This window comes from Falco naumanni, chromosome 1 (genome assembly GCF_017639655.2).
Source record: "Falco naumanni isolate bFalNau1 chromosome 1, bFalNau1.pat, whole genome shotgun sequence".
Lineage (NCBI taxonomy): Eukaryota > Metazoa > Chordata > Aves > Falconiformes > Falconidae > Falco > Falco naumanni.
Window position 1 is genome coordinate 622,146 of NC_054054.1, and position 25,198 is coordinate 647,343.

General features: G+C 40.3%; 1 protein-coding gene across 16 annotated transcripts in view; it reads right to left on the minus strand.

Annotated features, from left to right (window-relative positions):
* The window catches only part of LDB2 (LIM domain binding 2), a 220,578-nt gene extending 196,194 nt beyond the window's left edge, over positions 1-24,384 (minus strand). For 4 of the 16 annotated variants that reach the window (XM_040596216.1, XM_040596043.1, XM_040597090.1 and 1 more), the window contains exon 1: positions 23,862-24,379. In XM_040596216.1, coding sequence (XP_040452150.1) covers positions 23,862-23,993 — 132 coding nt within the window. In that variant the 5' untranslated portion in view covers positions 23,994-24,379. Of the gene's footprint in view, positions 1-23,861 lie in introns of all 16 variants that reach the window. The other 12 variants (XM_040596303.1, XM_040597159.1, XM_040597250.1 and 9 more) reach the window with 6 other exon arrangements.
* Between the last annotated feature and the right edge of the window lie 814 nt (positions 24,385-25,198).

Here is a 25,198-nt window from a genome sequence, read left to right on the forward strand (position 1 = left end):
CAATTTCTGGCAGCGTGACCTGCCAGCTAGAAGGATCCTGCTAAAGTCACTGCCTTTGGGAGAAGAGGTTACTAGACAGAACCCAACTGCAGCAAGAGCTGGGGCCTACCCCCAGCTATATGACCTCCACCATGCACAGTTGCCCATACAGTTCATGTATGGCTCTCCACTGGTTTGTGAGAGAGAAGTGACTCCCCTTCCTTGCTATCAGGCATTTTATATAGGTCTCTGCACTATAGCCCATTCCTGTGAGGCTTCATAAGAGAAAAATACATGACCTCCTGGTCCTGCAATAAATGCTTCTCGCCAGATCTGACTTTAGCCTTCTAAAGCTCTTCTATCTGACCATGTCATCAAGCCTCTTCCTTATCAGTCTGCTTCATGCAACATCTCACCTCTTCCCATCCGCACTTCTGCAACCAGCCACTTAAAGCCTTCCTTTCCTCTTTTGAGCTGTGCCAATGACCAGGAAGCAGAGCTGGCAAGCGGGCGTGCAGCCACCACAGAGCAGGAAGACAGCAACAATGGGTATGAAATCCACTCATCCAGCTAAGTTACAAAACCATATTGTTAACCATCCTGGCTCCCTGACCCCATTTAAGTTCCCTTATGAGGAAAGACCAAACGAACCCTTTCCATCCCTGGCAGGGAAGAAAGAAAGAGATATCATTGTTGTTCTGACACTTAGGAAGTGCTCAGATACAATGGCAATGAGTGTTAATACAAGATCCTAGACAGGCAGATTAGGACGTTGTCCAAAAATTGTTTCACTGTAAGAGAGAGAGATGCCAATCTGTCAATGAGCTCTTGTCAAGGGCACCAAAACAGTTGGATAGGCTGAAGGAAGAAGCATGTAATTCATATGTTAAACATCCACTGCTAGCTTTGAGAGTTTCTCTCCTTCCATTCATCCAACCTAATGCTTATTTTTGCTGATCCCAGCTCAAACAATGAATTGTTGTGTGAACACAGAGGCACAGAAAGGGGAAATTCTTCTAAAAGCTCAAGTGCAATAAAAACTATAGCAAAAGTGATCTTCTTTGCAACAGTCTGTGCTGAGAAACCCCATTTAGGCTCCAGATTTACAATAATGCCAAGAGTCATAACAGACTTGTGTGTGGGTGCAGAACTTCTCAACGGTAGGTCACTTCATAGGTGAAGCTCTATGAGAATGTAACACACAGCCCCATCCCAAACTATCTTTCAAAAATTTTTATGCAGGGGAGAATGTTTGAGGTCTAAATTTTCTATCTAAATGTAACCTTCTGAATGGAAGCAAGATGGAGGAGGATGGATGAAAGGAAAACAGCAGAATTTACCCACTTCCTTCATATTCTTATCTGAGGAGATCAGTACTTCTAAAAATTTCATGCAATGTAGAAGGCTTGCATGCTTGTGCTAGCTTGTGACACCCTAAAAAACAAAACTGCAAAGCCTCTTCTGACATGCCAGCCTGTGAGAGCACTGACATGTGAAAAAGTGTTCAGTCTATAGATGCTCTTTCTGAGTTTCTATGCAGATCTCGCTCACTATCTCTGAGAATTTAAACAGATAATGTCTGGCAGTTCAGCTCAGGCATCCAGTCCTTTTTTCCTTTCCTTTCTTCTTTTTGGTGGTGGTGATGATGATCTTTTTAAGGCTTTTTTTATTATCTTTAATCAATTAGCAAACAAACTTGCAAGTTACACTCTCTGTTGAAGTTTCTGAGCCGGCATATTAGGACACAAGTAGAGGACAATGAATCAGTTTATTTGTAATCCAGACACTGCACAGTGGAGTTAGTGTTTCAAAAATGACAATGGAACCAAACAATGCATCATTTTTCATTTTTTTTTTGTATGCAGAAACCCACAGACTTTAAACAGAGGATATGCCAGCCACTGTAAGGCAAATAAAAGGCTACCAACAGGGAGTTTGCTCTTCCTAGTTACCTTTTATGAAACCCTTATAAGCATCAACCAGTCCCAGAAAATCGTTCTCAAAAATCCACCACAAACAGATTAAAAAAAAAAAAAAGAAAAAAGAAAAAAGAAAAAAGGATTAATATATTTTCACTACCAGGTAGAAAAGACTATGCAAATTTGAACACTACATAATAAATAGTGCTAGGTATAAAAGACCTTTTTTTTTAAGAAAAATGTTTCTTCTATTTATAGCTCTACTGGTAAGGAATTCTGGTTTCTTGCTTTTTTATTTTTTATATAGCTAACCGTATTATTTTTAACTAAAATTTCAAGTATGAATCTTAGACAAAATCAGATGGGAAGTGTGGATGGAAAAGTGACAACAGACTTTTCTAGGGTTTTGGTTTTGTGCATTTTCAAGTGCTCTACACTCTCCTAAGTGACATTGGATTCAACTATGAGAAATTCACAGGACCTAAACCCATACTTCTTATAGAATATGTATTCAGTTGCTCCTTTTGGCAATATTCTTCTTTTGAGAACACACTGCCTATTCTATTTCAGTAAGTAGAATTGGCTACAGACCATCCTAGAAGTGTACAATATTTTGCTTTCTTTCATGCATACACTACTTTCTTACATATGGGGCCAGGGGGCCGGGGGCTGGGGGGGGGAGGGGAGTGGGCACAGAGCACAGAAGGATCATGCAATACTGTTTCCTTCTACAGCTACAGAATATTAGATATATTTTTAGAGTCTGTCCTTCACCTTCTCCTCTCTGTATTACAGCTCATGGAAAAAGGCCAGGTAACACAGTTCAAGCCATGTATCAGTTTGGCCTTTGTATGAACATGATGGTCACACAAGCCAACTGTACACACTCATTGCTAAATTATTCGTGAAAAAACAAGAGCTACTCTACTGATCATCACCAGGTGACCCTTCTTAAGCCGTCTGTAAGTCCATAGGAAGACTTTTCTATGAAGGAAAAAAAAAAGAAGAAGAAGAAGATAAAAAAGATATTTAATTAAAGCAATCCTTAGCATTAGAAAAACAGCATCAGAGTTGACTAATCTAAATAGCATCTATCAACCAGCTTTACTCTTACTGCCTAATAAAAGTAAGAGCCTCCAGGCTGTCCTAAAACAAAAAAGCTGTTACTTTGCCAATATATTCCTTACTCTGCTAGCCGGCCCACAGTATTAATGATTTTGAATCTGTTTTTTCATGGTGTTCCCAGGAACATGAGGATTTATGCCAGTCTGTCCTTCCCTGATCTCTCTAGGCAGGCTGGCCAAGCAACGCAGGAGAGATGGCACTGTATCTCCATGTTTGTGCCCACACGGGCAGGACAACTAAAGCTAGCTTTAGGGTCTACTTCAGTTCTCAGAGCTTTGCTGGCATTCCTGTAAGTGAAAGGACCCTGGCTAGTTTATACAGCTATCATGTATGAAGCTGTGTTCATTTACTAAACCAACAGTTGTGGAAAGGATTTCCAAAAAGAAAAAAAAAAAAAAAAAAAAAAAAAGGAAACTTCACAGCTATTTTAGTGTTTCATCTTCATCTTTGTTCACAGTTTGCAAATACAAGTCTAGATTGGTTGCTACTATAAAAGCAAACAGACGGTTGAGTAAACATTTTGGGGTTTCCATGCTGAAATACATAACCTCCTTTTTATCAAAGCATATTATTGATTAAAAAGTAGCACCAATTGTGTGGACACAGATATTAGCTATTGGTGGAGCATTTAGTCTTGATGGCATTAACTTTTTTTTTTCCTTCTTTTTTTCTCTCCAGTTAAGCAGCTTTTCTCCTTTGAAGATCACTAGATCACCAGATAGCAATCCACTCATAAGCACAGTCAAAAGATGCCCTAGATAAAAGATTTGGGTTATGACTCACAATGTGTGCAATGGATGTAATATTAGGACATTCTTGACTGGTACCACTGTACTGCATATTCATTTGCAACATAGATATATGATGATTATGATGATTTTCAGAATAATACTGAAAGAAGTCCTTTATTTTTCGGTTATTAAAAAAAAATAATTACCACAAAATTAACATCAAGGCTGGAAAATTCAGAATGGTGAATATATTGGTCTTTTGGGTGCTGCTCCAGAAAGCCTAAGAAACGATCCAGAAAAGTACGTTACCAAACTTTACTAGCAAAAACGTAGTGCCATATTATTAACTATCTTTCCAGGGCCAGAGGACAAGAAGAGGTATGTCAGAGCATGGCGTTGGGAAAGTCCAGGTCTAGGTCTGAAAGCAGGTTGAGAAAGAAAGGGTGCTGCTCAACAAATGAAAGACAAGCAGCATGGCTCATACGAAAAGGACAGCAACTGAGAGGGACACAGATGGTCCAGACATATTTTTAACAGCTGAATGGGAAAACAGGTGAGATTTGAACAAATTCATCTTCTGGTCATGGCCAGATTGCCTCCAATAGTCCTGTCCATTAAACTTTAAAATAATCTGTGGTAGAGCACAGCAAGTTACAGGTACCGAGTCAGTCTCTCTGGCACATGAGCCAAAGGTTTCAGAATGGACTGAATCAACTGCCTGGTCTGTCCCACAGTCCTCCAGAAAAACCTGCACTCACAGGAAGGGCAGTAAGCAGGTAAATATTATTTCGTTTGCATGTACAAATGGTTTGCCAGTTCAACACAGGGGAAGAAATGCAAAGGTGACATTTCAACCAGGCACTCTGAGTGAGGGTTAATCTAACTTTGCATTCAGTCACAGAATTTATTCAAATACAGTACAAGATAGATAATTATTAAAGTGTTCATTGGGTCTGGATTAGAACTGCGAGAATTATTTGTGGAAAGAAATCTTTTTGCTAGGCATTGTAGATCTAGACTGTAAACTACCAATTGAGTAACAGAATATATGAATATATTTAAATTAAAGATTGTAACTATAATTTCAGACTTTCTTTTTCATTCCAACAGCAAAACAACCTCTTAGCTCTGCAAATGAATTCTCATAAATCTAGAATCATTCCAAGTGATTCTATAAATCACCTTGGGATGACATGCTGTAGCAATAAACAGAAACAAAGGGCATGTCACAGAGACAGAAAAAAGTCACTACAGTCTTTTCCTTAACTCATGAGCAGAATTTTAACAACAAGATTTTACAATTGTTTAGTACACCTTTCTAAATCACAGACAGCCAAGTCAGGTCTGCGCTACTGTTTTTCAGGACTTTTTTAAACAAACTACATAGTGAAATTAAACTATAATGTTTTTCAAATGATACTAACCAGGACCTAAAACATATTTTGATGAAGGTGTACTAATGTGCTTTCAACATTTAATTACTGACACTTCATTAAAAAATGCCAACAGTACAAGCAGAGGTTAATGTCATAGATTGACAGTTGCAAATAAAACCTCAAAATCAAGATTTTTTATACTGGACTAATCACAAAAGTTAATGATTTCCCCAAGTTTTCTTTGAATTACATCTCAAGAATACACAGCTCATTGGTCCTCCCCCTTTTAAAAGCAACTGGGTATCTCAGCATGGTTAGCCATGGCTCCAATATGTGTAACAAGAGAAAAATCCTTTGAGGACAGTTTAAAAGTAAAAGTGTGATGCAAACCAGAAATATCTAAGTCTTAGTCTTAATAGAAGCTGTGGTTTTTTACACAGCATACAATAGACTGAGGAACAGCACAGTAACTATGAAACTATTACTCAAAATATTATTTATTTTTTTTATGGCTTTAGTAGGAATCAGTAGGCCACGATTGAAAAAACATTACAAATACAGGTATTTAAAAGGGATCAGATTGTGAGAATTGTATGTGAGAGAGAAGTAATGCCAAAAAATCCTAGGCACTAAAAATTTAAGTATACCTAACTAAATATTACCAAATTTTATACACACAAGGTTATGTATAGGGAAGATGGTAACAGAAATACTTAAGAAGAGTGATTCTAAATGTGAACTTACAAAGGGAACATGACAGTATAAAATTTTACATGAAATTTGGTACTTGATTACAGGAAAAAAACCCAAACTCAGATCAACCAAGGTCAATGAATGAAAAGGGAAAATATTCTGCTCTGAAAATACACAATTGTTCAGATCTGTAACCTATATTATTTTATGATTTTATATTGTATCTATTTCATTAGCTATATTCCAGCAAATTAAGTTTTCATTTTCAAAAGCTTTGCAGTGTTTTTTGATTTTGTGAGTTCCTTCAGAGTTCCTGCAGCAGCATTAAAATGTAACCTTTTCTCGCTACTGATCTAAAGAGAACTTGGCCTAATTAATATTGGAAATTGATTATAATTGATGAACTACTTAACTTGACACTGGTGCTGATGTTGGCTCCAAAGATTTACTCACAAACTGAACACAAAGCATGAATGATAGATAGGTTTTCCTAAGACATTTGTTCTGTTTTATTGTTTTCCTGTTGTGAACCACTGCACTTAAAATATGCAAGATGCCTAATGGAAGAACAACTTCACAGGCAAAGATACGACAGGACTGGGGAGGGAGTTGAGATGTACTCTGTAAGGATGTGGTGCATGTTCCCAGTATGAGAAACAATCTGGGGACACAACGCGATGACGGAGAGAAGAGGGCACCAAAGGAGAGATAAAGCAAGAGAACTTGCAAAAACTCAGACTAACTGAAGGCATTATTTGGAGGAACTTCAAAGCAATCTATGAGACTCTGAAGACACCACCATCTGCCACATACTTCTAAAGATCTGAGCTCTCAAGGGGCCACTTCCTGCAAGACATGCACATCTTCACAGAAGAGATTAGAGATACATCATGAACTATTTCATCCTGACCATTTATCATGATAAACTTGCCAAGTGCATTAAATTTGCATAAAAGGATGTGGTCGCCTTTAATAAGCTACCTATTTCTTGATTTCTCGGTGACAAAAAATGAATTGAAACACATTTAGTAAGAGTGCTGCAACTAATCATTGAGCGAACAGTCTTTCACAGAATTACCACACTACGATCTAGCTCCAAGATTTTGTAAATGTCCTTTTTCATTCATAGCATAAGTTTAGGTTGTCAGCTATTACAATATTGTGCATTTCTCTAAATGAACGAGAAATGCCAAATTAAACTTAAACCAAATATATATATATATATATATATATATATCTTACACTGTCATTTAAAAGGAAAAATCCACAGCATTGATCTTTTGAATGATAATCAAAATGGTGGAATAATCTGTATTTGTTGCAGTTCCCTGTATCAGCAATGGAGGTTCTAGGTGAAACTTTGACTAATTTCACTTTTCTTTAAGTTTTTATGCTGACATGTCTAACGTTTTCATGTGTAGGTTGTGACAACACCCAAAGGGAAATCCTGAGGGATATTCAAATCTTTGTAATCTAGTGAACATTTGTTGATAAATAATATATTAGCTTTTCGCTAAGTTATTACTTCAGTATAGTTTTTTTTTAAGATACATCCTAGGCAAGTTTTAAATGTAGCTTTATCAAGGTAATAGAAGTTAACTAAGTAAATCGTCCTCACTACAGGATATTATCCAATCTTGAACTTTCACATCAGGTCACAACAAATTTCAAAATGTCCTTTTAAAGACACGGTATGCTGCATCAGCAAATCCTTCTGCTTTTACTGTTCCCTTTGGGTTAATACTGTATATAAAAATGGTATTCAAACATTCATTCTGTTCATGGTCAGACTGGTATATTTGCTGGCAAGTCACTTCTGAAAACATTTCACTTCCTAAAGCTAACCTTCAACATTTACTTTATTATTCTCCTATTTCCCTGAATCCAAAAATGTGGAAAATTCTGTTAAAATTCATGATGGGAAGCATACCTTGAATGCACCAATTATCTGCAAGTGTGCATCCCTTTTTCCTTCCTCTGCCCCCAAAACAACATGGTTTCCAGTTAATTCTTTCCAGATACTGTGTTCAGAGTCTCCAGTAAAATCAGCAAGCCATAGACAATATCCCAATTATATTTTACAAGAGGGTTTCTGTGGGATGGAAGGGACTCTGCCTCAGCTGAAGGACTGCTACCTGGTAATGAGCTCCTCTTTCCACCAGCCACTATAAATAGGATTTACAATCTTCTTCCAAAATGCCTGTAATACTCTTAGGTTAATATACGAGATCTCACCCCCTCTAGTGACTGGTCCCAGTGAGAATAGGATACAGTTACTTACTGATCGTTAACACAAGCCATTCCTTCAGCTTTTGCTTTTGATGCCGAGGATCCCAGGCACCGTGCACCGCCGACACAGGTACCTGCCATACTGCCTGCTCCCGCGGCGGGAGCCCCGCCGGGCCTTCTCCTTCCCCAGGGGCCACCCGCCACTACTCGATTAATGAGACCAGCCTACACAGCTCTTCAGTTTAGAAATTAAATGTGTTGGCTGACAGAGGAGCAAGGCAGAGAGGTGCATTCACAAAGCAACTACAGGAGCCCGCGGTCTGGAAAACGTAGGCCCCAACACAACAGTTGCGGGGTTCAGACGTGGCCTGTCCCTTCCAGGTGCGGGGCTGCCCTGCGGAAACCTGACAGCGCTCCAGCTCAGGCCTTTCCTTAACCAGCCTCCAAAAAAGCCCAGTAGCAGCACTGCCTGTTGCCCAAATGTCTGTCTTTAACAATATATTTACAATCTGCCTGGTGCTGTGGTGACAGAGCACCTCAGAGGCTCTAATCCCCTCGCCCCGTGCCCTGCTCTCCCCGCAGGCCCAGAGGAACGCAGGGAAGCTGAAGAGAATTAGCAGAGTTTGTGGAAACTCAGCCAACTCCTGATGAGGCCTGGGCTACCGGCCTGACAGCCTCCTTCTCCCTCCAAAAATATTACATGATTACACAAGCACGCAATGTCCTTTGAGGAGGGTGCAAGTAGGGCATTATTTGAAAGTGTGGTAGTGAGAAAATTTCAGGCCATCACTTTCACCGAAGACTCCAACAAGGTTGCACCTCAAAGGCACAGTGTAGAGAAAGCACATAAATGCAAAGGCGAAGCATTTTCTGCCATAAGCCACAGGAGAATTGCAGAGTCTCTTATCTTTGGGAAGAACCTGGCAAAGTCTTTCTATCACCACAATAAATAAATAAACCAATGTCCAGCAGTTGTCACCTTCCTTGCGATTCCCCTACAGTTACATCATGGGGTCCCTGCTTTCTAGCCGAAATCGCTTTGCCATGCAACTGTTTGTGTGGTGAGCTTTCTTTAACGGATTCATGTTCAAAGCATAAAAGGCAAGTAGCAATACACATTTCAATATTTAAAAGCATAAATAAAAATCTTAATAGATCCCAGATGTTTCATTTCCTCCAGCCCTTGCCAGTGATTGAGTTGGTGCTGATGTAGATGATTTTTTAAGATCAGTGGTCAGTTTGATGCTGAAAAAGGTTTAGGTGTCTGGGAATTCCAAATGCAATTCCTAGAAATAAAGAAATCATTAAGTAGATGCAAGAGAAACAACTATGATTGCAAGTGGCTGTTATTTTGTAAACTTATTTTACAGCCTGAAAAGCACCCACAGGTTTTAAATGCAACTGAGTGTGAAACAGACAGTAACATTTTGTCAACATATATAAAACCTTGTGGACATAATTGTTTCAATCTCATTTTCTTAGCAAAAGAACTCCAAAGGTACATACAAATAAAAGCATGGGTTCCTTCAGCTTGTTAAGGTAGATACATGGTGCTGGTGCTGTCGAAGCTGGTGAAGAATTTGTTATTTAGATTTGCTCACTGCATCCATTTTTCACTTATTAAAGCAGCAAGTGATCATTTACTATACCAAACAAATAAAGCACTATACAGAAAGCACATCTACAAAAAAAAAAAAAAAAAAAAAAAAAAAACAACCAAAAAAACAAAAACCAAAACAAAAAAGAAACCTGCTGGGCCCAGTAACTCAGGCCATGCTGCCAAGCACACAAGTTTGCAACTGTAATGAGCGGCTCAATTCTTTCTCTCTGATTTTTACTGGGAGAAGTCCTCAGTCTCCTAAATGAAAGCAACTGGGGAGTGGGGGTTGGAAGCCCATACCTAGCTTGCACAGACCCATGATGTGTGCACTTGACGTCATAAAAATGCTGTAAGTCTGCCAGGCCAGCAGCCACAAACCCCACATGCTGCCAGTTGCGGGCTGAACAGACACTAAAAGGCTATGAATTTCATTTAGTTGCCTCCTTTCCCCTTCCTAGTAAAGCAGTAGAGGCTAGCAGCTGCTGGAGAAAAACGTTGAAAAATATTATTTGTGAATGTTCAGGCTTTGGTTTTTGATTGGTACTAAAACCAAACAAATGAAGAATAAACCTAATAACAAATCTTGCAAATTTTGTTATTTATTAACACAGCCAATACTGTAGGCTTCTGAGTCCACTTTCAAGGAGCATGTGGATAAGCTCAGCTAAATTATGTGCTTCATACAGCCTGCCAGATCGACCTACTATTCTGCTAATTTATGGGCCATACATCTCTCTCCAGCTAAATTTCTGATTGAGAAAAACTTTACCTTCTTTCTGTTATTTGTTTGGCTACACAATATTCCTTAAGAGTGCTGCTTGTTCTTAACCATGTTTTTTGTGAAATGGTAAATGCAAACATAATCTAAGCCCCTGAACACGCAGTTTTATCACATAGCCAACTATGGACAACACATAAAAGCTGAATATGCCCTTCTAGTTCTTTTAAGGTGCCTCAAAGCCATCTGTAAGAACTAAGTCACCTAAAATTGCTAAACTCATTAGAATAAGTTCCACCAAAAAAATTTTTGCTGTAGCAGCTTCTGCACCTTCTTTTAGCACCTCCATGTATACAGGGCCAAAGGCTCATTTCATTGACATAAACAGGAAAGCTTTGAATGGGATGAGGAGCTGCAGCTACAAGATCAGGCTGAAACAAACCTAGGAAGCTTGTGATCGATTTTTTTATTTTAATTTTTTTTCTTTAAATCACAACAGCACCCTTGGCCCAGAAACTGTTATTTGTAATTGTGCATCTGTGTGCCATCAATCTCTAAGGAAGGGAAAGGCTGCTAGGCTGAGCTCTCAATTTATGTTTCTCAGTTGACTCTTATAATCACACTCAGTGTTCTCAAGCTTAGTGCAGCTATTCTGGTATCAAAATTTGCACGTTAGGTGGGTTTATCCAAGTTCCCATGGTCCAAGTTTCATATACTTCCTAATAATAATCTTGAAAAATATATAGGTAATTGTGTTTCTAAAAAGCCACATCAAGCAAAATTGGGAGAGTTCTTTCAACAGAAAAAAATATTTTAATGAAGTAGCTTGTACACACCTAGAAAAATGGTGAGAAAAATACTACAGGAAAAATCTACCCTTTTTTGATGTTGTCGTTAGATGTGGCATTAAGCAAAGCTAAGGGGATTCTGGGGTCCACAGATGATGAAAGGTCCCAAAACAGCATAAGCAAGGAACAGGATCAAGGATCCCTTAGCCCTGCAGATACTGCAATCCAGATGAGGCATTAATATTCATATTCTAGAGTGCGATTAGAAAGAAGGCTCTAGCTCCTGTGCAGGGGTGGGCCTAACCCGGCGGAGGTGCAGTGAACTGCTTCACTTCCTCAGTGAAATTCAGTCCGTCTAATTGATAGTGCAGAAGGCGGTAGCGTACTGAAATAGCGCAGAGATTATTTCAGTGGTTTTACCCATTTATGCTCTCCTGCTCCTGACCAATGTATAACCCCACAGAGGACTCCACTCTTTCCAACTTCAGTCTCAGGAACGATTTAAGTTTCTATAATATGGTAATCATTAAGATACTGCTATTAGATCACCATTCAGAAATGTATCAAGACTGAGACTACCTTCATTTGTGTAACACCAAACGTGGTTTAGTTTTGCTTAAGGTAACCCAGTTCCTTTCAAAATGACAATTTAAACAGTGCCTTTCCCTCAGAACCAGGATAAAATATTTATAATACCTCATTCATTTGCAGGCAAATACAGGTAACGTCTGTTAAAAAGCAAAATCCATTTGACTGGGTAGTTGTGGTACTGTATGCAGTTTCCATAAGGCAACAGATGTGGGGACAAGGGAGGGGGGGGAGTTGATTTTTTCTTTTTAATATTCACAGTGGGTTTGTTCTCACTGGCTAATTAAATCAGTAGAGTGCAAACAATAAAAGAAAAAAATAAGTGTTGCCTTTCTTCCCTAGAACAACCTCTCTGGTTCATGTCTACTTATTTACTACAACAATTTATTTATTACAAGACTTTGCAATATTTCCTCCCAAAAGGGTCATGAAATAAGATACATATGCCACAGCACCCATTCCCGTCAAGAAGAATATGCTTTTCCTGTGGAATTTAAGATAAGATGGTCTTTCCACTGTTAAGAAAAAATGGACTTGGAATGAGCTTCTTTGATTGACATGAAGCTACTGAAGAATCACACTAAAAAAGTAATAGATTTAATAACAATATCAGGTATACAAATCAAGTGGCAGAATGCTGCCCCAAAATGTATTTGTACCTGCTTGGCAAAGTCAGTAGGTTTGCACGGGCGCGCTGAATTATTTGAGAAGTAACAAAATGCATTAACAACATCCAACAGTCATCTTCCAAGAACCTAGGCTATTATGGTATTTTCTAGTCAGATAATTCTTTGTAGTGCACAAATACATGTAATTTCAATTAAAACATTTTGATTTGTGAAATCAAAATGAATGTGGTATACTTAGATTTGGGTTTGAAAGTATTTTAAACACTATCTACTTTTTTGCATTTAGTTAGTTATGATACATAGCACAATGTTAAAACCAGGCTGTGGATACAGACCAGAACCCCACTGTGTTAGCACTGTATAAGAACAAAGAAGGTGGTTCCAGCCCTGGGAATCTTGTAATAAATACAATGGTACACATCATGAAGGTAGGGCTGTCTATCGGCATCAGTAGCCAATAAAGCTCAGCAAAGGATCAAAATACCTATGCATCAAATAAGGTAGATTGCATACCCTGAGCCCTGTGTCGCCACTGCTTCCCGCACCAGCAAGTTAAGTGCAAATTTGGGCATGTATGTCTACATGTTATATTTAAGTGACAGCATTGTTGGATGTACCTGAAGATAAGGGGCAACAGAGGGATGCAGCCTCCTTGCATCGTAAGGGAGTGTACTCAGCACTGTCGGTATTTGGCAACAGAAGGCAACTATTTCAGCCCAGCTGTTGCCAAATTTTTGAAAGCATCAGAGCCAAGGAAAGTGTTAGGGGATGTAATCCATGAGTTTACAGGAAACTACTCTCGAATCCTCAGGATCATCATGGAAGGAAACATGGACATGATTGGTTTAAGATGTAACAAGTGACAAGAGACTAGTGTCATGTACTGTGAGGTCCTGGGTCTTTACAGGTGCAGAGTTCCTTCTCAGCTCCATGTATTACTGGCCCAATTTTCAGTTTATTGAGGATTTCTCTGCAAAATACGGCTTCATTGTAGTTAATGAATTATCCACAACAGAAACACTGATCTATTTAACCCCAAAGTCAGGGTTTTACTGAGTTGCGTACACACTACCAAATGCTTACTATATCTTAGTTACTTTTAAACTCTGCTACTGTTTGAACATGCTCAGCACCAAGAAGTACCTTAATCCCTTCAAGTGTTCTTTTGGTTAACCAAATTAATGTTTGCAAACAAATAAAATATTTACTCTGTACTGAAGCCAAAAGAGTGTTTCTTTATGTAATCTGAAGGATGAGCAAACACCAGAGCACTGGAGATAACAGCTGATTCACATCACAGCAGCAGGTCAGACTTAGGAAACGATGCCCCATCTTATGACACTTCACAGTAAAATACGCACTACGAGGACTTTGAACTGAAATAAGCCCACTACTGCTTAATTTAACTGTATCGCAAAACGTAGTAAAGTAACCCAGCAAAGAGCTTTCTGTTGACAGTTGTATGAGAGGGCATTTATCAATACCCATTAGCCTCTGGCTTTTACCTGTTGGTTTTCTAACAGATGCTTGTGTTGCTTCATAAGCCACAAGGTGTCACAGTGGCTCAACTGGTAGGATTCTTGTCAGTCTAGACACGCAGGTTGTGGCTTCAGGTTACATACCAGTGGCAACACCACTCTCTACGAGGAAGTCTGTGGTACGCTGTGTATTTAGAAGTGCAGCCCTTTGGATGAAACAATCAGTCAAGGTGTAACTCAGTTGCTTCAGGATGCTCTTGATGTGGGTGTTAAATAATCTCACAGCACCGTCAGAGAAGAGATGTACTTGGTGCACTGGCATCTTGACCGATCTTTTTACTTTGCATTATTAACCCTGACAAGAGTGTTAAGAGGACCCGAAAAGAGCTGAGCTCATCATTCACATCAAATAATAAATTCTATGAATTCCACTTCTTCTACCGAGAGTTGCTAGGAATTAATACCAGTTTATTTTAATGCATTAATTATTCAAATCTAAGACAAATTTTTGCCTGTTTTTCATAACAAGCAGTGTGCTGTAAGCATATATTACTCTGCTAAGACTATATGCTGTGACTGGTCATGTATCCTGTCTTACTGTTTCACATCCTTGACTGGATGAGCACAGATGGAGCTAGAGCTTAAAATGCCAGGAAGATTTGAATTTTTTCACCAATTCTTTCTTATTACATTTTTGTAAAGTAACTGCATGGTAAGCAGCATCCTGTCCCATGGAAAAAATAGGTACATACATCATATTTACTGGCCTGTAGTTTTCCCATTACCGCCAGTCACTGCTGTTAATTTGCTTTACATTCACACACCAGTCAGTCCGCACTGCAAAGCAATCAAAGATTTTTCTCTGGTGCATTTAATTTCTAAGTATCATGGGTCTATCTGAGAGGTTTCAGAAACTCAAAACAGGAAACGCCACCTCTCAGCTTATCTCATATAGAATAAGCAACTTCTTTCGAGAATGCTTCACAAATTGAAATTTACATTCTGCAATTATTTGTAAGAATAAAACTCAATTGATCAAAAATTCACAGAAATACATAAAGAGCACAAGCATAGCCAAAGCAAATTCACTGTTAAACTCAAGTGAATAGTCACGGAAATTTTGCATGTAGTATTTGTTGCACTCAAGTAATGAACCTTTACCCAGTGTGTTGGCTTTTCATGTCCCATTATTCATGCCAACACATTCATTAAAACGGGCCTATGCTTTTTAACATAATCAGCATGTGCATAGGTGTGGCCTTCAAAGAGTTATTACCATAGTTTACAGGCATGCTGTTCGTAAATACAAGCAGAACTCCAGTCAGTGCAAAATGCCAAGCTTCCCACAAAACATATGGTAATTTTTGCTCTGTAAAATGGATAGATGCGCTATATAATGCATAATTGCATCACATTATATCTGAACTTCTAATTGCTTAAAATGATACTTCAAATCACATCAACAACATTATTACCTAATTACCCTAAGGGTCAACTGATACTCCAGTGATTAGGTCTAGGTAGAAGTAATAGAGGTATTGTATTGCCTTCATTCACTACAGCAAGTGGTACAGTTGCAAATGCACATACAGAATCTATATCCTGTCAATGCTTTTAACATCTTGGTATGGCAAAGAAGAAAGGTGGAGACATGCTGGCCAAATACCAAAAGGACTGAGGGTCCCTCCTGCAAGATGCTGAACAAGAAGAAGAATTTTCATTTGCTCTAAAGGAACTATTTCACAGCAGTTCCCTTTTCTTTCTGGTCACAATAACGTTACTGTGATGTGAAATGGAGTAACATGGAAACAGTTTTGGTATTTCAAGTGGATACAAGAACTATGGAAGACAGTGACACTCATCTGAAAAGGCAAGTTACTATCAGAATATGGGGGACAGAGTAAAACTGACAGTTATAGGCCTTCCTCCATTGCCGCATAACCGATGCATAAGACTTTTGTAAACTGCATGAAGAAGACACAGCATCCTAGGTGGGAGGCATTTCATATTCCTTTTTTCCAACTGTAGATACTAACCTGGTTGCAAACGTAGTGGCAAAGCAGGTTTCATGCATGCCTTGCCAATCACACCCTGGAGGATCTCTAGTTCAAAGAGGAGATGGTTAGCAATGTTGGTGCTGCTGACTGCCCTCCGGAGGGATTAAGTGTGCTGAGGGTGCTTCAGCTTAAACATACATAAGCATAATAAAACAAAAAAGTTTCACCCTATTTACTTTCTTGTTTCCTGAGCATTTTCCTCTCTCCATGTGACTCTGTATTTAAAGATTTAGAATATTTCTTTTTGTATAATGCGGTCATTAATATTTCAGAAATCTCTTTGTAACCTGCTCTAGGACAGATGGCAGCTCTTTCTCCGATAAAATCCTCTGCTAATGGCTGAGGCAAAACTATACAACTGGAACAAGAATCACAATAAGATAAATGCACAATGTACTGGAAGTCATAATTTTCTCAGTTTACTACTTCAGAAAATAACCTAATAAAAATGTAGTTAGAAAAAACAAATGTTTGAAAGTCCAGAAGAAAAGTAAAAATAGTCCACTGCGCCGGTGATGTAAGACTGCACATAATACTCAAACAGGGACAGTTCTTTTTTCCAGGTATTTAGTTTCTGAAGAATGAGCGCAGCGGACATACAATTAGGTCTATTCTTGGGTCTGGCTTAATCAGGGGTTTCCAAATATGATCACTTTTATGCATACATAATGTTTCATTTGCCCTCCAAATGCCACAGAAAAGGTCATCCAACTAGCCCATGCAATTCTTCTGGATCATGAGGGATGTTCCAGACTGCAGCTACCAGTTGTGTAAAACGGATAGGATCTGAATCTGCCATACGTGAGTAATCCGGTGGCAAAACTATACCAGAGATTAGATTTTCCCCTTCCATTTTTAAACACGCACACACATGTTACATGCAGATTTGAATGTTTCTACTCAGCTAACTAGGCTTGGCAAGGTGACTCTGTGGCTTCGAATCAGGAAAAATGGATATCAGAAAAATCGGATCACGTACTGCAGATCACATATCACAATACGCATAGATATTACACCAATGTTCTAATTTGTTACTTGCTTGAAAGGATGCAAAGACCGAACTAATTCATTTTCAGGTAACCTGGCAGGAGATTTTAAGTACATTTAGACACCTCCCTAAAGCTATGGCTTTGCTGTGTCAGTTGTGAGTTTGTGACTCTGCCTTGGCCCAGTACCCGGATGTGAATATTGACAACAGAAAGACCTTAGGGAGAAGTTCTGGTTTGATACTTACATTTTGGCTGTAGTTCTCAGAGTTGTTCATACAGAAGAAGTCTGCAACGTTCAAGTCTCATGCTTCAAGTCTGCATAATGCAGGCAGGAGCACCACCCTGGCCAGGAGCTTCATCATGAGTATGTCTTCTTCACAACAGTGTATAAACAGCCAGGCAGTGCCAAGACAACTTAAGCCTCATGGAGAGGACAGCATCCTCCTGTAAAATTTATGGCCTTTGCAAAGACTCTTCACTACAAACACTCTTGAGTCCTGAAGAGATAGGCTTGGAGAGCTACCACGTCCTAGTTCACGTTCAGCTCTGCAAAGGTCTCATTTTTCCAGGTCGGTGATTTTTCACTAGTCCCATAAGGCACGAAAGCACCAGAGTTGTCTCCAGAAGCATCAGCCGATCCCATACAGGGGTTTAGGTCTGCAGATGGCTCTAGTTGATCCCTAGTTATCTCGGGAGTACCAAGTGTACTATTCGACTTCAGTCAGTAACTTACAGGCTTTAGTTTGGAAGGGCATGGCTGTCCACCACAATGTAATAGAAATGGAACCAGTATTGTGACATAAATTGCTTTCTCTCTGAAATTCTAACAGCAACCAAACACAGGAAGAATGTACTGAGGAGAAGAAAGACACAAGCCTAGGGAGGCAATTTCAGCGAGAGGTTCAGGGAGGTTTCTTTCACTACTATTTTTGCCTAATAAATAAGACCACTGAGACCTGGCCAAAAGGCCCTGCCCTACCACACTTTTTTTGGAGACAAATCATCAGCCACTTTGGGGCAGCCTCATCCCTGCCAGTATCACTCCTCTGAGGCTTCAAGTAGCCCAGAAACAACTTTTGAAAAAGAGCACCCACCAAAAGTGAGGGTATATGCTGGCCTGTTTACACAGTACAGCACAGGAAAGAAAGCTCTTCTTGGGAAGGAAGCAACTGAACAAAGTATCGGCACAGTTGGAATGCCTGTTTACAGCAGATATGCAACTTCTGGCAAAAAGATACAAAAGAAATACCATTTGAAGTGAGGAGTCCAGCTAAAAATACTGCAACGAGTTTAGCAATCTACCCATACCCTTTTTCTTTAAACAAAGAAAGTGTGTATACCAAACCCAAATTATTATTTATTTTTTTTTAATCTGATCTTGCGATCCTACTGCAGGCAAAACTCCAGCTTAAATAAGAGCACAGGACTGGGCCCTTGTTATGATCTCTATTTTGTTCCTTCTCACCATCCAGAGGCTTCTATTTCTGAGACTGGATCTGCATAGTTAATCTTGTTTACATCAGGGAAAGACTGAGTTTAAAGTTTAAGTGGATTTGTGGTTTAAAGAGTAAAGAATGAAAAAGAGAAAAGGAAGGGTTGAAAAGGTTCCTTTATGGAAAATGATCTAGTAAGTAAGCATCAGAGTGATTTTCAGATAAGATCCATTTTTACACTTTCACACCAACTCTCTCTCCCCCCTCACCAGCCCCTGCCCCCAAAAGCTCCCTGTTCCTTACACATGCAGTTTACATTCTAAATTATAACTTGGGGGGGTGGGGGTGGGGGTGGGGGGGGGGTGGAGCGGAACAGCAAGACATCCCTGATTTGTAAGCTAAGGAAAGGAAGCAGCCTATTTTTCCTCCCCCAGCCTCATAAGAATTGTTAGTTTGTAGCAATTTTAATTGAAAACAGCTGCAACTGAAATATTTAAAAGGGATGAAAAAACTATATGAAATAAAAGACAATCAGTAAAAAGAGCCTCGAATCCATTCTGAAGTCAGTGTCTGCCTAAAGGAGTGCAAGGGTTTTCTTTTAAAATTGACCTTTAGTTTCAGCAAAGCATAGTTTATAAGTACTCTGTTAACATACTTTACTTATGTTCCTACAGTTGCGAAGTATTAGTATATTTGTGGGTGAAAGAATATTTCCACACAAATACTTTGAGACAGAAGTTTATGTGTTTTCCCTTCAACAAAACAAACTCATTGGACAAACTCAGCCTTATGTATACAATATGAGAGATCTGTTTGCAATACTAAGTTGCTATGTGAACAAATGTGATGTCACAACATAGATTTTTATGACTAATATATTAAAAATGCATCAGGAAGAAGAAAAGATTATTTCATCAGATAGAAATGTGAGGAAGTAAAATAAAAGACTTCCATTAAACTGCAGAAATTTTGGGTTGCTTTGATTTGCTTTAAATATTTAGTTGAATCTGGATGTCTGTGTAAGCTTCCGGTTCATTTAGTAGCTTTAAAATAATCGTAACATCCTCCTTTATTTTCCTTTTAATTTTCTTTATATTTTCTTCCATGATGAAATCTCTACTTTGTTAAATTCACCAGTTTAATAGGAGTTTAACATGATTTGATTAAGCTGATTGTCTTTAAAACAAACATGCTACTAATCATGTTCTCTGATCACCCTTAAAACTCTGCTGTCTTAGGCAAAAGAAAAGCTGTGTTTTGCGTATAATGGTGATGTAAAGCATAATCTCTAGGAGTGACAAACAGAGATACAGGTGAATTTATTATTATATAGCGATACAGAAAAGTTCTAACAATATAGGGGACTAAACAAACAACTGAACGGCTTGATACATTTCTTTGATTATTGACACTAAAACAATGTCTCAAACTTTAAACTGTCAGCAACATTAAGTGATCTATCCACAGCACACTGTAATGTTACCAAAACCCAATTATATACAAGATAATCACCTTTTGTTTTCTTTTAAGTGTGGACAATTTCGAATTATTAAAAATTAGAACAGGAAAGAATTTACAACATCAAAGAGGAAAATAGGCGCTTTTTTAAAAAACATTGAGCTTTATGAAAAACAGTGAAAATATTTAAGCTAATTTATCTACATTGTATATTGCTACCTAGAACTTTAGAAACTGCTGATTATGCCACAACAGGATTGCTCTCTTGAAATGTTAAACTAACACAGATATAAAAATGTTAAGATAAACTGTGTTGGAGTGGATGGTAATGAAATCCTTAAAACCACACACAGAGCAAGGAAACAGCTGCATTTTGGTTAACCAGAAAGTTAATCAACTATGATAGAAGTAAATAAGATTTATCTTACTATCTGCCAGAGATTATTAAACATTTAAATATTCATTTTACTTCTTTAAATCAGGATTGTTGATGCATCGCAAAATGGCACGAGATGCTCCCAAAGTATTATTAAGAAAGTGCGTATTAATTTCCATTTAGAAAAATGCATTACCAGATTAGACCTCTTTGAACAACTTTTAAGGAAGGTAAGGTGTTCCTGTACACTAGTTAGTTTCTCAGACCCCCTGATTTACTGTAGATCACATAAGAATTGGCTAGGTGGTGGACTTTTGCCAGTACTTACATCATAAAACCACCCCCCGCCTGGGTGTGATTGGAATTCTTCGCCTAAGACTGACCTTGAATTTAAAAAGGCAGTTGTAGGTTCTGCCTAAGGAGCCTGTAAAGTTGTAAGAAGTTGGAAGAGCAAAGGTTTGCACATCTAGTACAGGCTAGAGTTGCTAATTCTTTACATTCATGACTACCATTTCTTCCTAAAGAAAATGACAACAACAAAGATAGCCATGCTGCATCTAAATGACCTTTCTTTATCACTCTGTACTTTGTCTGCTTAATACACTGAGCACATCCCTCACACCGACTATTATTCCCTTACACCCAGTGCTGACAGAAACCAGAGTGGAAGCAGTGGATTTCTCAGGGAAGGTGCCCAAGCGCAGAGCCACGTTGAGGATGCTTCTACCTCCCTCAACAAACCGTAGACCCTCCTGCTGGGAGAGCTGGAGGAGAAATGTCATTTACCGGTGGATTCCCTAACGGTGTCTCTACCAACCCATTGCTTTTTTTGAATCATTTCTCACCCACCTGCAAGCTCTGGGGAGCAGCTACAGGGATTCACTACAAAGGCGGGCTCTACAGATGGAGGGGAGAAAACAGATTGACATGACATACAGATACTCCTGTCATAGGCTCTCCATCCAACCCCTGTATGACTTGATTAAATTACATACATTTTGCTCTGCCTTGAAACTTCCACCACTGCAAGGGACAGCAGAGAATCTGAGTCTAAAGGATTGTTAAGAACATTTATATTTTGTAGGAAAACAGGAAAACACCATAGGCTTTCCAAGGATATATTTGGGATAAGAGATTTAGTTTTCCATTTTTTAACACATCCTCACTTGCCACTGGCTCTCTCCAGAAGTTGGGTCCAAGTGGAATCTGCCAGCTTGCTACCCCCAGTCTTTTGGAGAGTCTCTTTGTAATTCCTTTTCCCTTAAGCTGCTTTGCTTGTGCTCACCTACCCCCTGGGGCTCACAGAGCAAAAGCAGCCCCCTTCAGAGACCAGTGCCTACATTATTCCAAAGACTGCCTAAAGAGAAACGTTCATGCAGTAAGCTTGTATCACCCACATCACAAGCACATTCCTTCCATGACATACAGGGCTCCATCGATCTGGACTCAAAAAATTCAGAGCTAGTTATACATACTCCAAAAGCCTTCAACTACCAACCAAAAACATGCTTGGAAGTGCATAAAATTAATGTGAAACTTCCACTCCCAGCCTGCCCCAGAAGCCAGCATGATCCTTTACAGGCTGTCCACACCTAGCCACTTGTAAGTGTCCCAGGAAAGTATTTTTTTTTTTTTTTTTATTAAGGAAGGTGTTTTAATTGGAGGACTGAATGAGATGGGCTGAAGCTACCTAGAAAACACATATCAACGACAAATACTTACAAGCACAGAGCTCAGAAATTAAAGAACAGGGAACCAGAATGCAAACAGTGAACAATCACAAGGGCAAAAGTATTTTTACTCTGAGCAAATAAAAGAAATGCTGGAGCCGAAGGCCTTCATTAACTAAGCACTGTCTGTCAAAGTAAAATGCTGCTGAAACCCATGGCAGCACTAGCAAGGAAGAGTAGGTTATCGCTTTTTGCCCACAACAACCCATGCAAACATGCACAGCAAAAACTGCAATTAAACACGCTGAAGTCTAACTCAGCACACCTCAGCAACGCAGGACTGGGAAGTTGTTTCACAAGTGCCTCAAAAACTTTTCTAGTGTAACATTTGTAAAGGAGCTGCAATCAGAAACTGGTCAGTTACTAAAAGTGCCACTAAAGTAATATGTAAAAAGGCTAAATTAGCACTGACAGCTTTTCAGAACAGCTTGTATATAAAACCCTGAAGGAATCACTCAACGATACATATTTGTTCTTTTCCCTTGAAACAGTCTAGAAATTATTACATTAATATGTACAGGAATGTAAGGAACGGAGTTGCAAGACACTGACAAATAAACAGTAGCAAATAAACCTCCCAAGCCCACTCACTCTATCTGAACGGCAGTGACCCTCCCCAGCCAACAACTTGGGGCAAAACTGACAAATAGTTGCCATGATTTTGGGAGCGTAATGAGCTGCTTGGAGTTTTTAGCCAGCACTAAGTCTATTTACCCATTACTCCAAAGCAACGTTTTAAGACTAGCAGTGGTAACAGTGTTAGAAGAGCAGTTACCCCGTAGCGGTTACCCAATCAGAAAGCAGGTCACATCTCGTTAGCTGTATCATATACATTAAACGTCACAGATTCTCCACGGCTTAGCTGACAATTCAGGCATGTGTGTTTTTTATTTTATGATAACCTCACATTCTCTTAAAGAATAACAATACAACAAACAGCTCCATCTGAGATCCTTGACAATGCTTCATGGCACGAATGTGGCAGGTCTTTGCCTTTACATAAAGCCATTCACTATAAAAGATTAATACTTTCTAAAAGTGTTTTCAGGGCACCACTAGTAAACTACTATGAAAAATTGCAGCACAAGAATGTGTGCTGCACAGGCACAGACACATGGGCTGAAATGTAGCCTGATTCACTCCACACACTTTTCACTTCAACAGACCAAAAAGTGTGCGTTATTTAACCACGTAAATAACCAGATGCAGCCTCCACTGTCTTCTGTCTTTAAGTGACAAAAGTATGTCCCCTTCCCATTCAGCATACTCTTTGTGGTGGCTGATCTGGATGTAGAAGCCAGGGTGTATAAACCACTAACAGATTATACAAAGCATAACCGACAGCGAATGTAGTTTACATTATTGGGTACTTTTGACAGCTATATGATAAAGTCGTGAACCGATCATCCCTCTCGCTAAAAGCAACTGCATTCTAAATGTAAACACGGATTTCTCTTGTTGGTCGTCCTGAACATGTGTTCTTTAAGTGCAGCCCAGGAATAAGTTTTTAGAACTCTGCTCCTGTTTTCTGCTACCATTCATTTTCTATTTTAACGAGTTTACAAAACAAAACCAGAGAAAGGTTCTTCTCTCCCCCTAAACCTGCAACATTTCTGAATTAATTTTGTGCAAAAGCTCAAGCAATACCTTGCAATATTGCAGCTGCAAATGCCAGTAGGACAGATCCTGAGCAAACAACACAGTAAGGCAAAGAAATTTCCTGAGACCAACATTACAATCAATCCTGAAGTGCTGTGCTGTAATTTCAAGATTTCAGCCTAAGCTGGTATCTCCTCAAAGAGTTGCTCTGCATGGAAACATAATGAGGGATTACCCAATTAAACTACTAAATTAATTAGGGTTCGTGCCTGCATATACTGTACTGTCTAGTGGGACGCTTCAGCTGGAATTCGGGCTGAAACCTACCACGGTCCATGCACAGGAAAACAAGGCTGGGGGACTTACCTCCGTCCGCGACTGCAGCCTCTTGTTCATTTCATATATTCGGTACTCTGGTTGCACCATGTATGGTGTGTGTCTCCTATAAAATGGGCCAAAAGGAGAAGAATAGAAAGGGTCATGTGGTGTGCTGGACATCTTGCCTGCTTGCAGAGATTCAAGCTACACAGAGTATCATCAACATCCATACAGAGCACATGGGCTGTGTGTTCTTCACAGTACAAAGTAGCGGCGCGCACACACACACACCCATCCAGGCTGCACGCACTGGCTGGGAACTGCTGTGGGAGCCCTCTATAGCGGGAGCGGGGGGGGAGCGGCCGCGGGAGCGGGAGCGCACAGGCTCCACGGAGGGAGCGGGAGGCTGGATAGCTTCAGGCACCGCCGCTCGGGTTTAAAGCAGCAGTTTCTGGAGGGGTCATTTCCTGTCCGCGCTGCAGACTACTTCCAAAATATAATTCTCCGCGCCGCCTGGCAGAGGGCTAAGGTTCGGCTTTAATTTCTCCCAGCCAGGACCCCTCAGGAACTGGCAGCACAAGGCTCCTTAGCATATAGGTGGTTTAAAAGCTGCCTGAGCCAATCACCCTCCGCGAGGAGCACGCTCGGGCGATGTCAGGGATGCGGTTACTACAAAACACATAAACACAGGCCACGGCAACCCCCGCCGCTTGCAGCCGGGGGTTCGCCCGCTCCCCGGCGGCTCCCTCAGCGCGGCTCTGCCCGCTCCCAGCGGCCGTGCCGGGCTACCGCCGCGTCGCCAGCGCTCGCCACCCCCGGCGGGGGCCGCCCGGGGCCGCCCGGGCAGCTGCGCCAGCGGCGGGGCGGCCGGGCCGGGCAGCCCGCACAAAGGCGCAACCTCCGGGCGCCGCGCTCCACACAATGGAGCCGTCAAACGGCGGCAAGGGAAACCTCCCGGAAAAACGTAAAAACACAAAGAGCCGGGTGGGGGACCGAGACCCCCGCGCAGCCGCTGGCGACCCCCGGCCGGCGCGGGTTAGCAATACACAAACGGCTGGCTTTGAAAGCAGCTCCCCGGCTGGAAGGTGGCGGCGGCTAGGTAGCGGGCTGGTCCCTGCCGGCGGGAGGGTCGCGGTGCGGCAGCCCAGCAGCGGTTAGAGCACGCCGCAAAGGACAGCTGACACGGTCAAATGGGGAGGGGGTCCGAGGGAGGAGGGGAGGGCGAAGGGGAGGTGATCACCCGTTGGAGGTGAAGGATGAACTTTATCTGTTGAATCATACTTGCGGGAAAGTGCTGGGAGCGGGGATACCACGTGAACAGAAAGTCCTCAAAATACAGAGGAAACAAAATGGGCTCATCTGCCACATGGGAAAGTGCAAGGTCT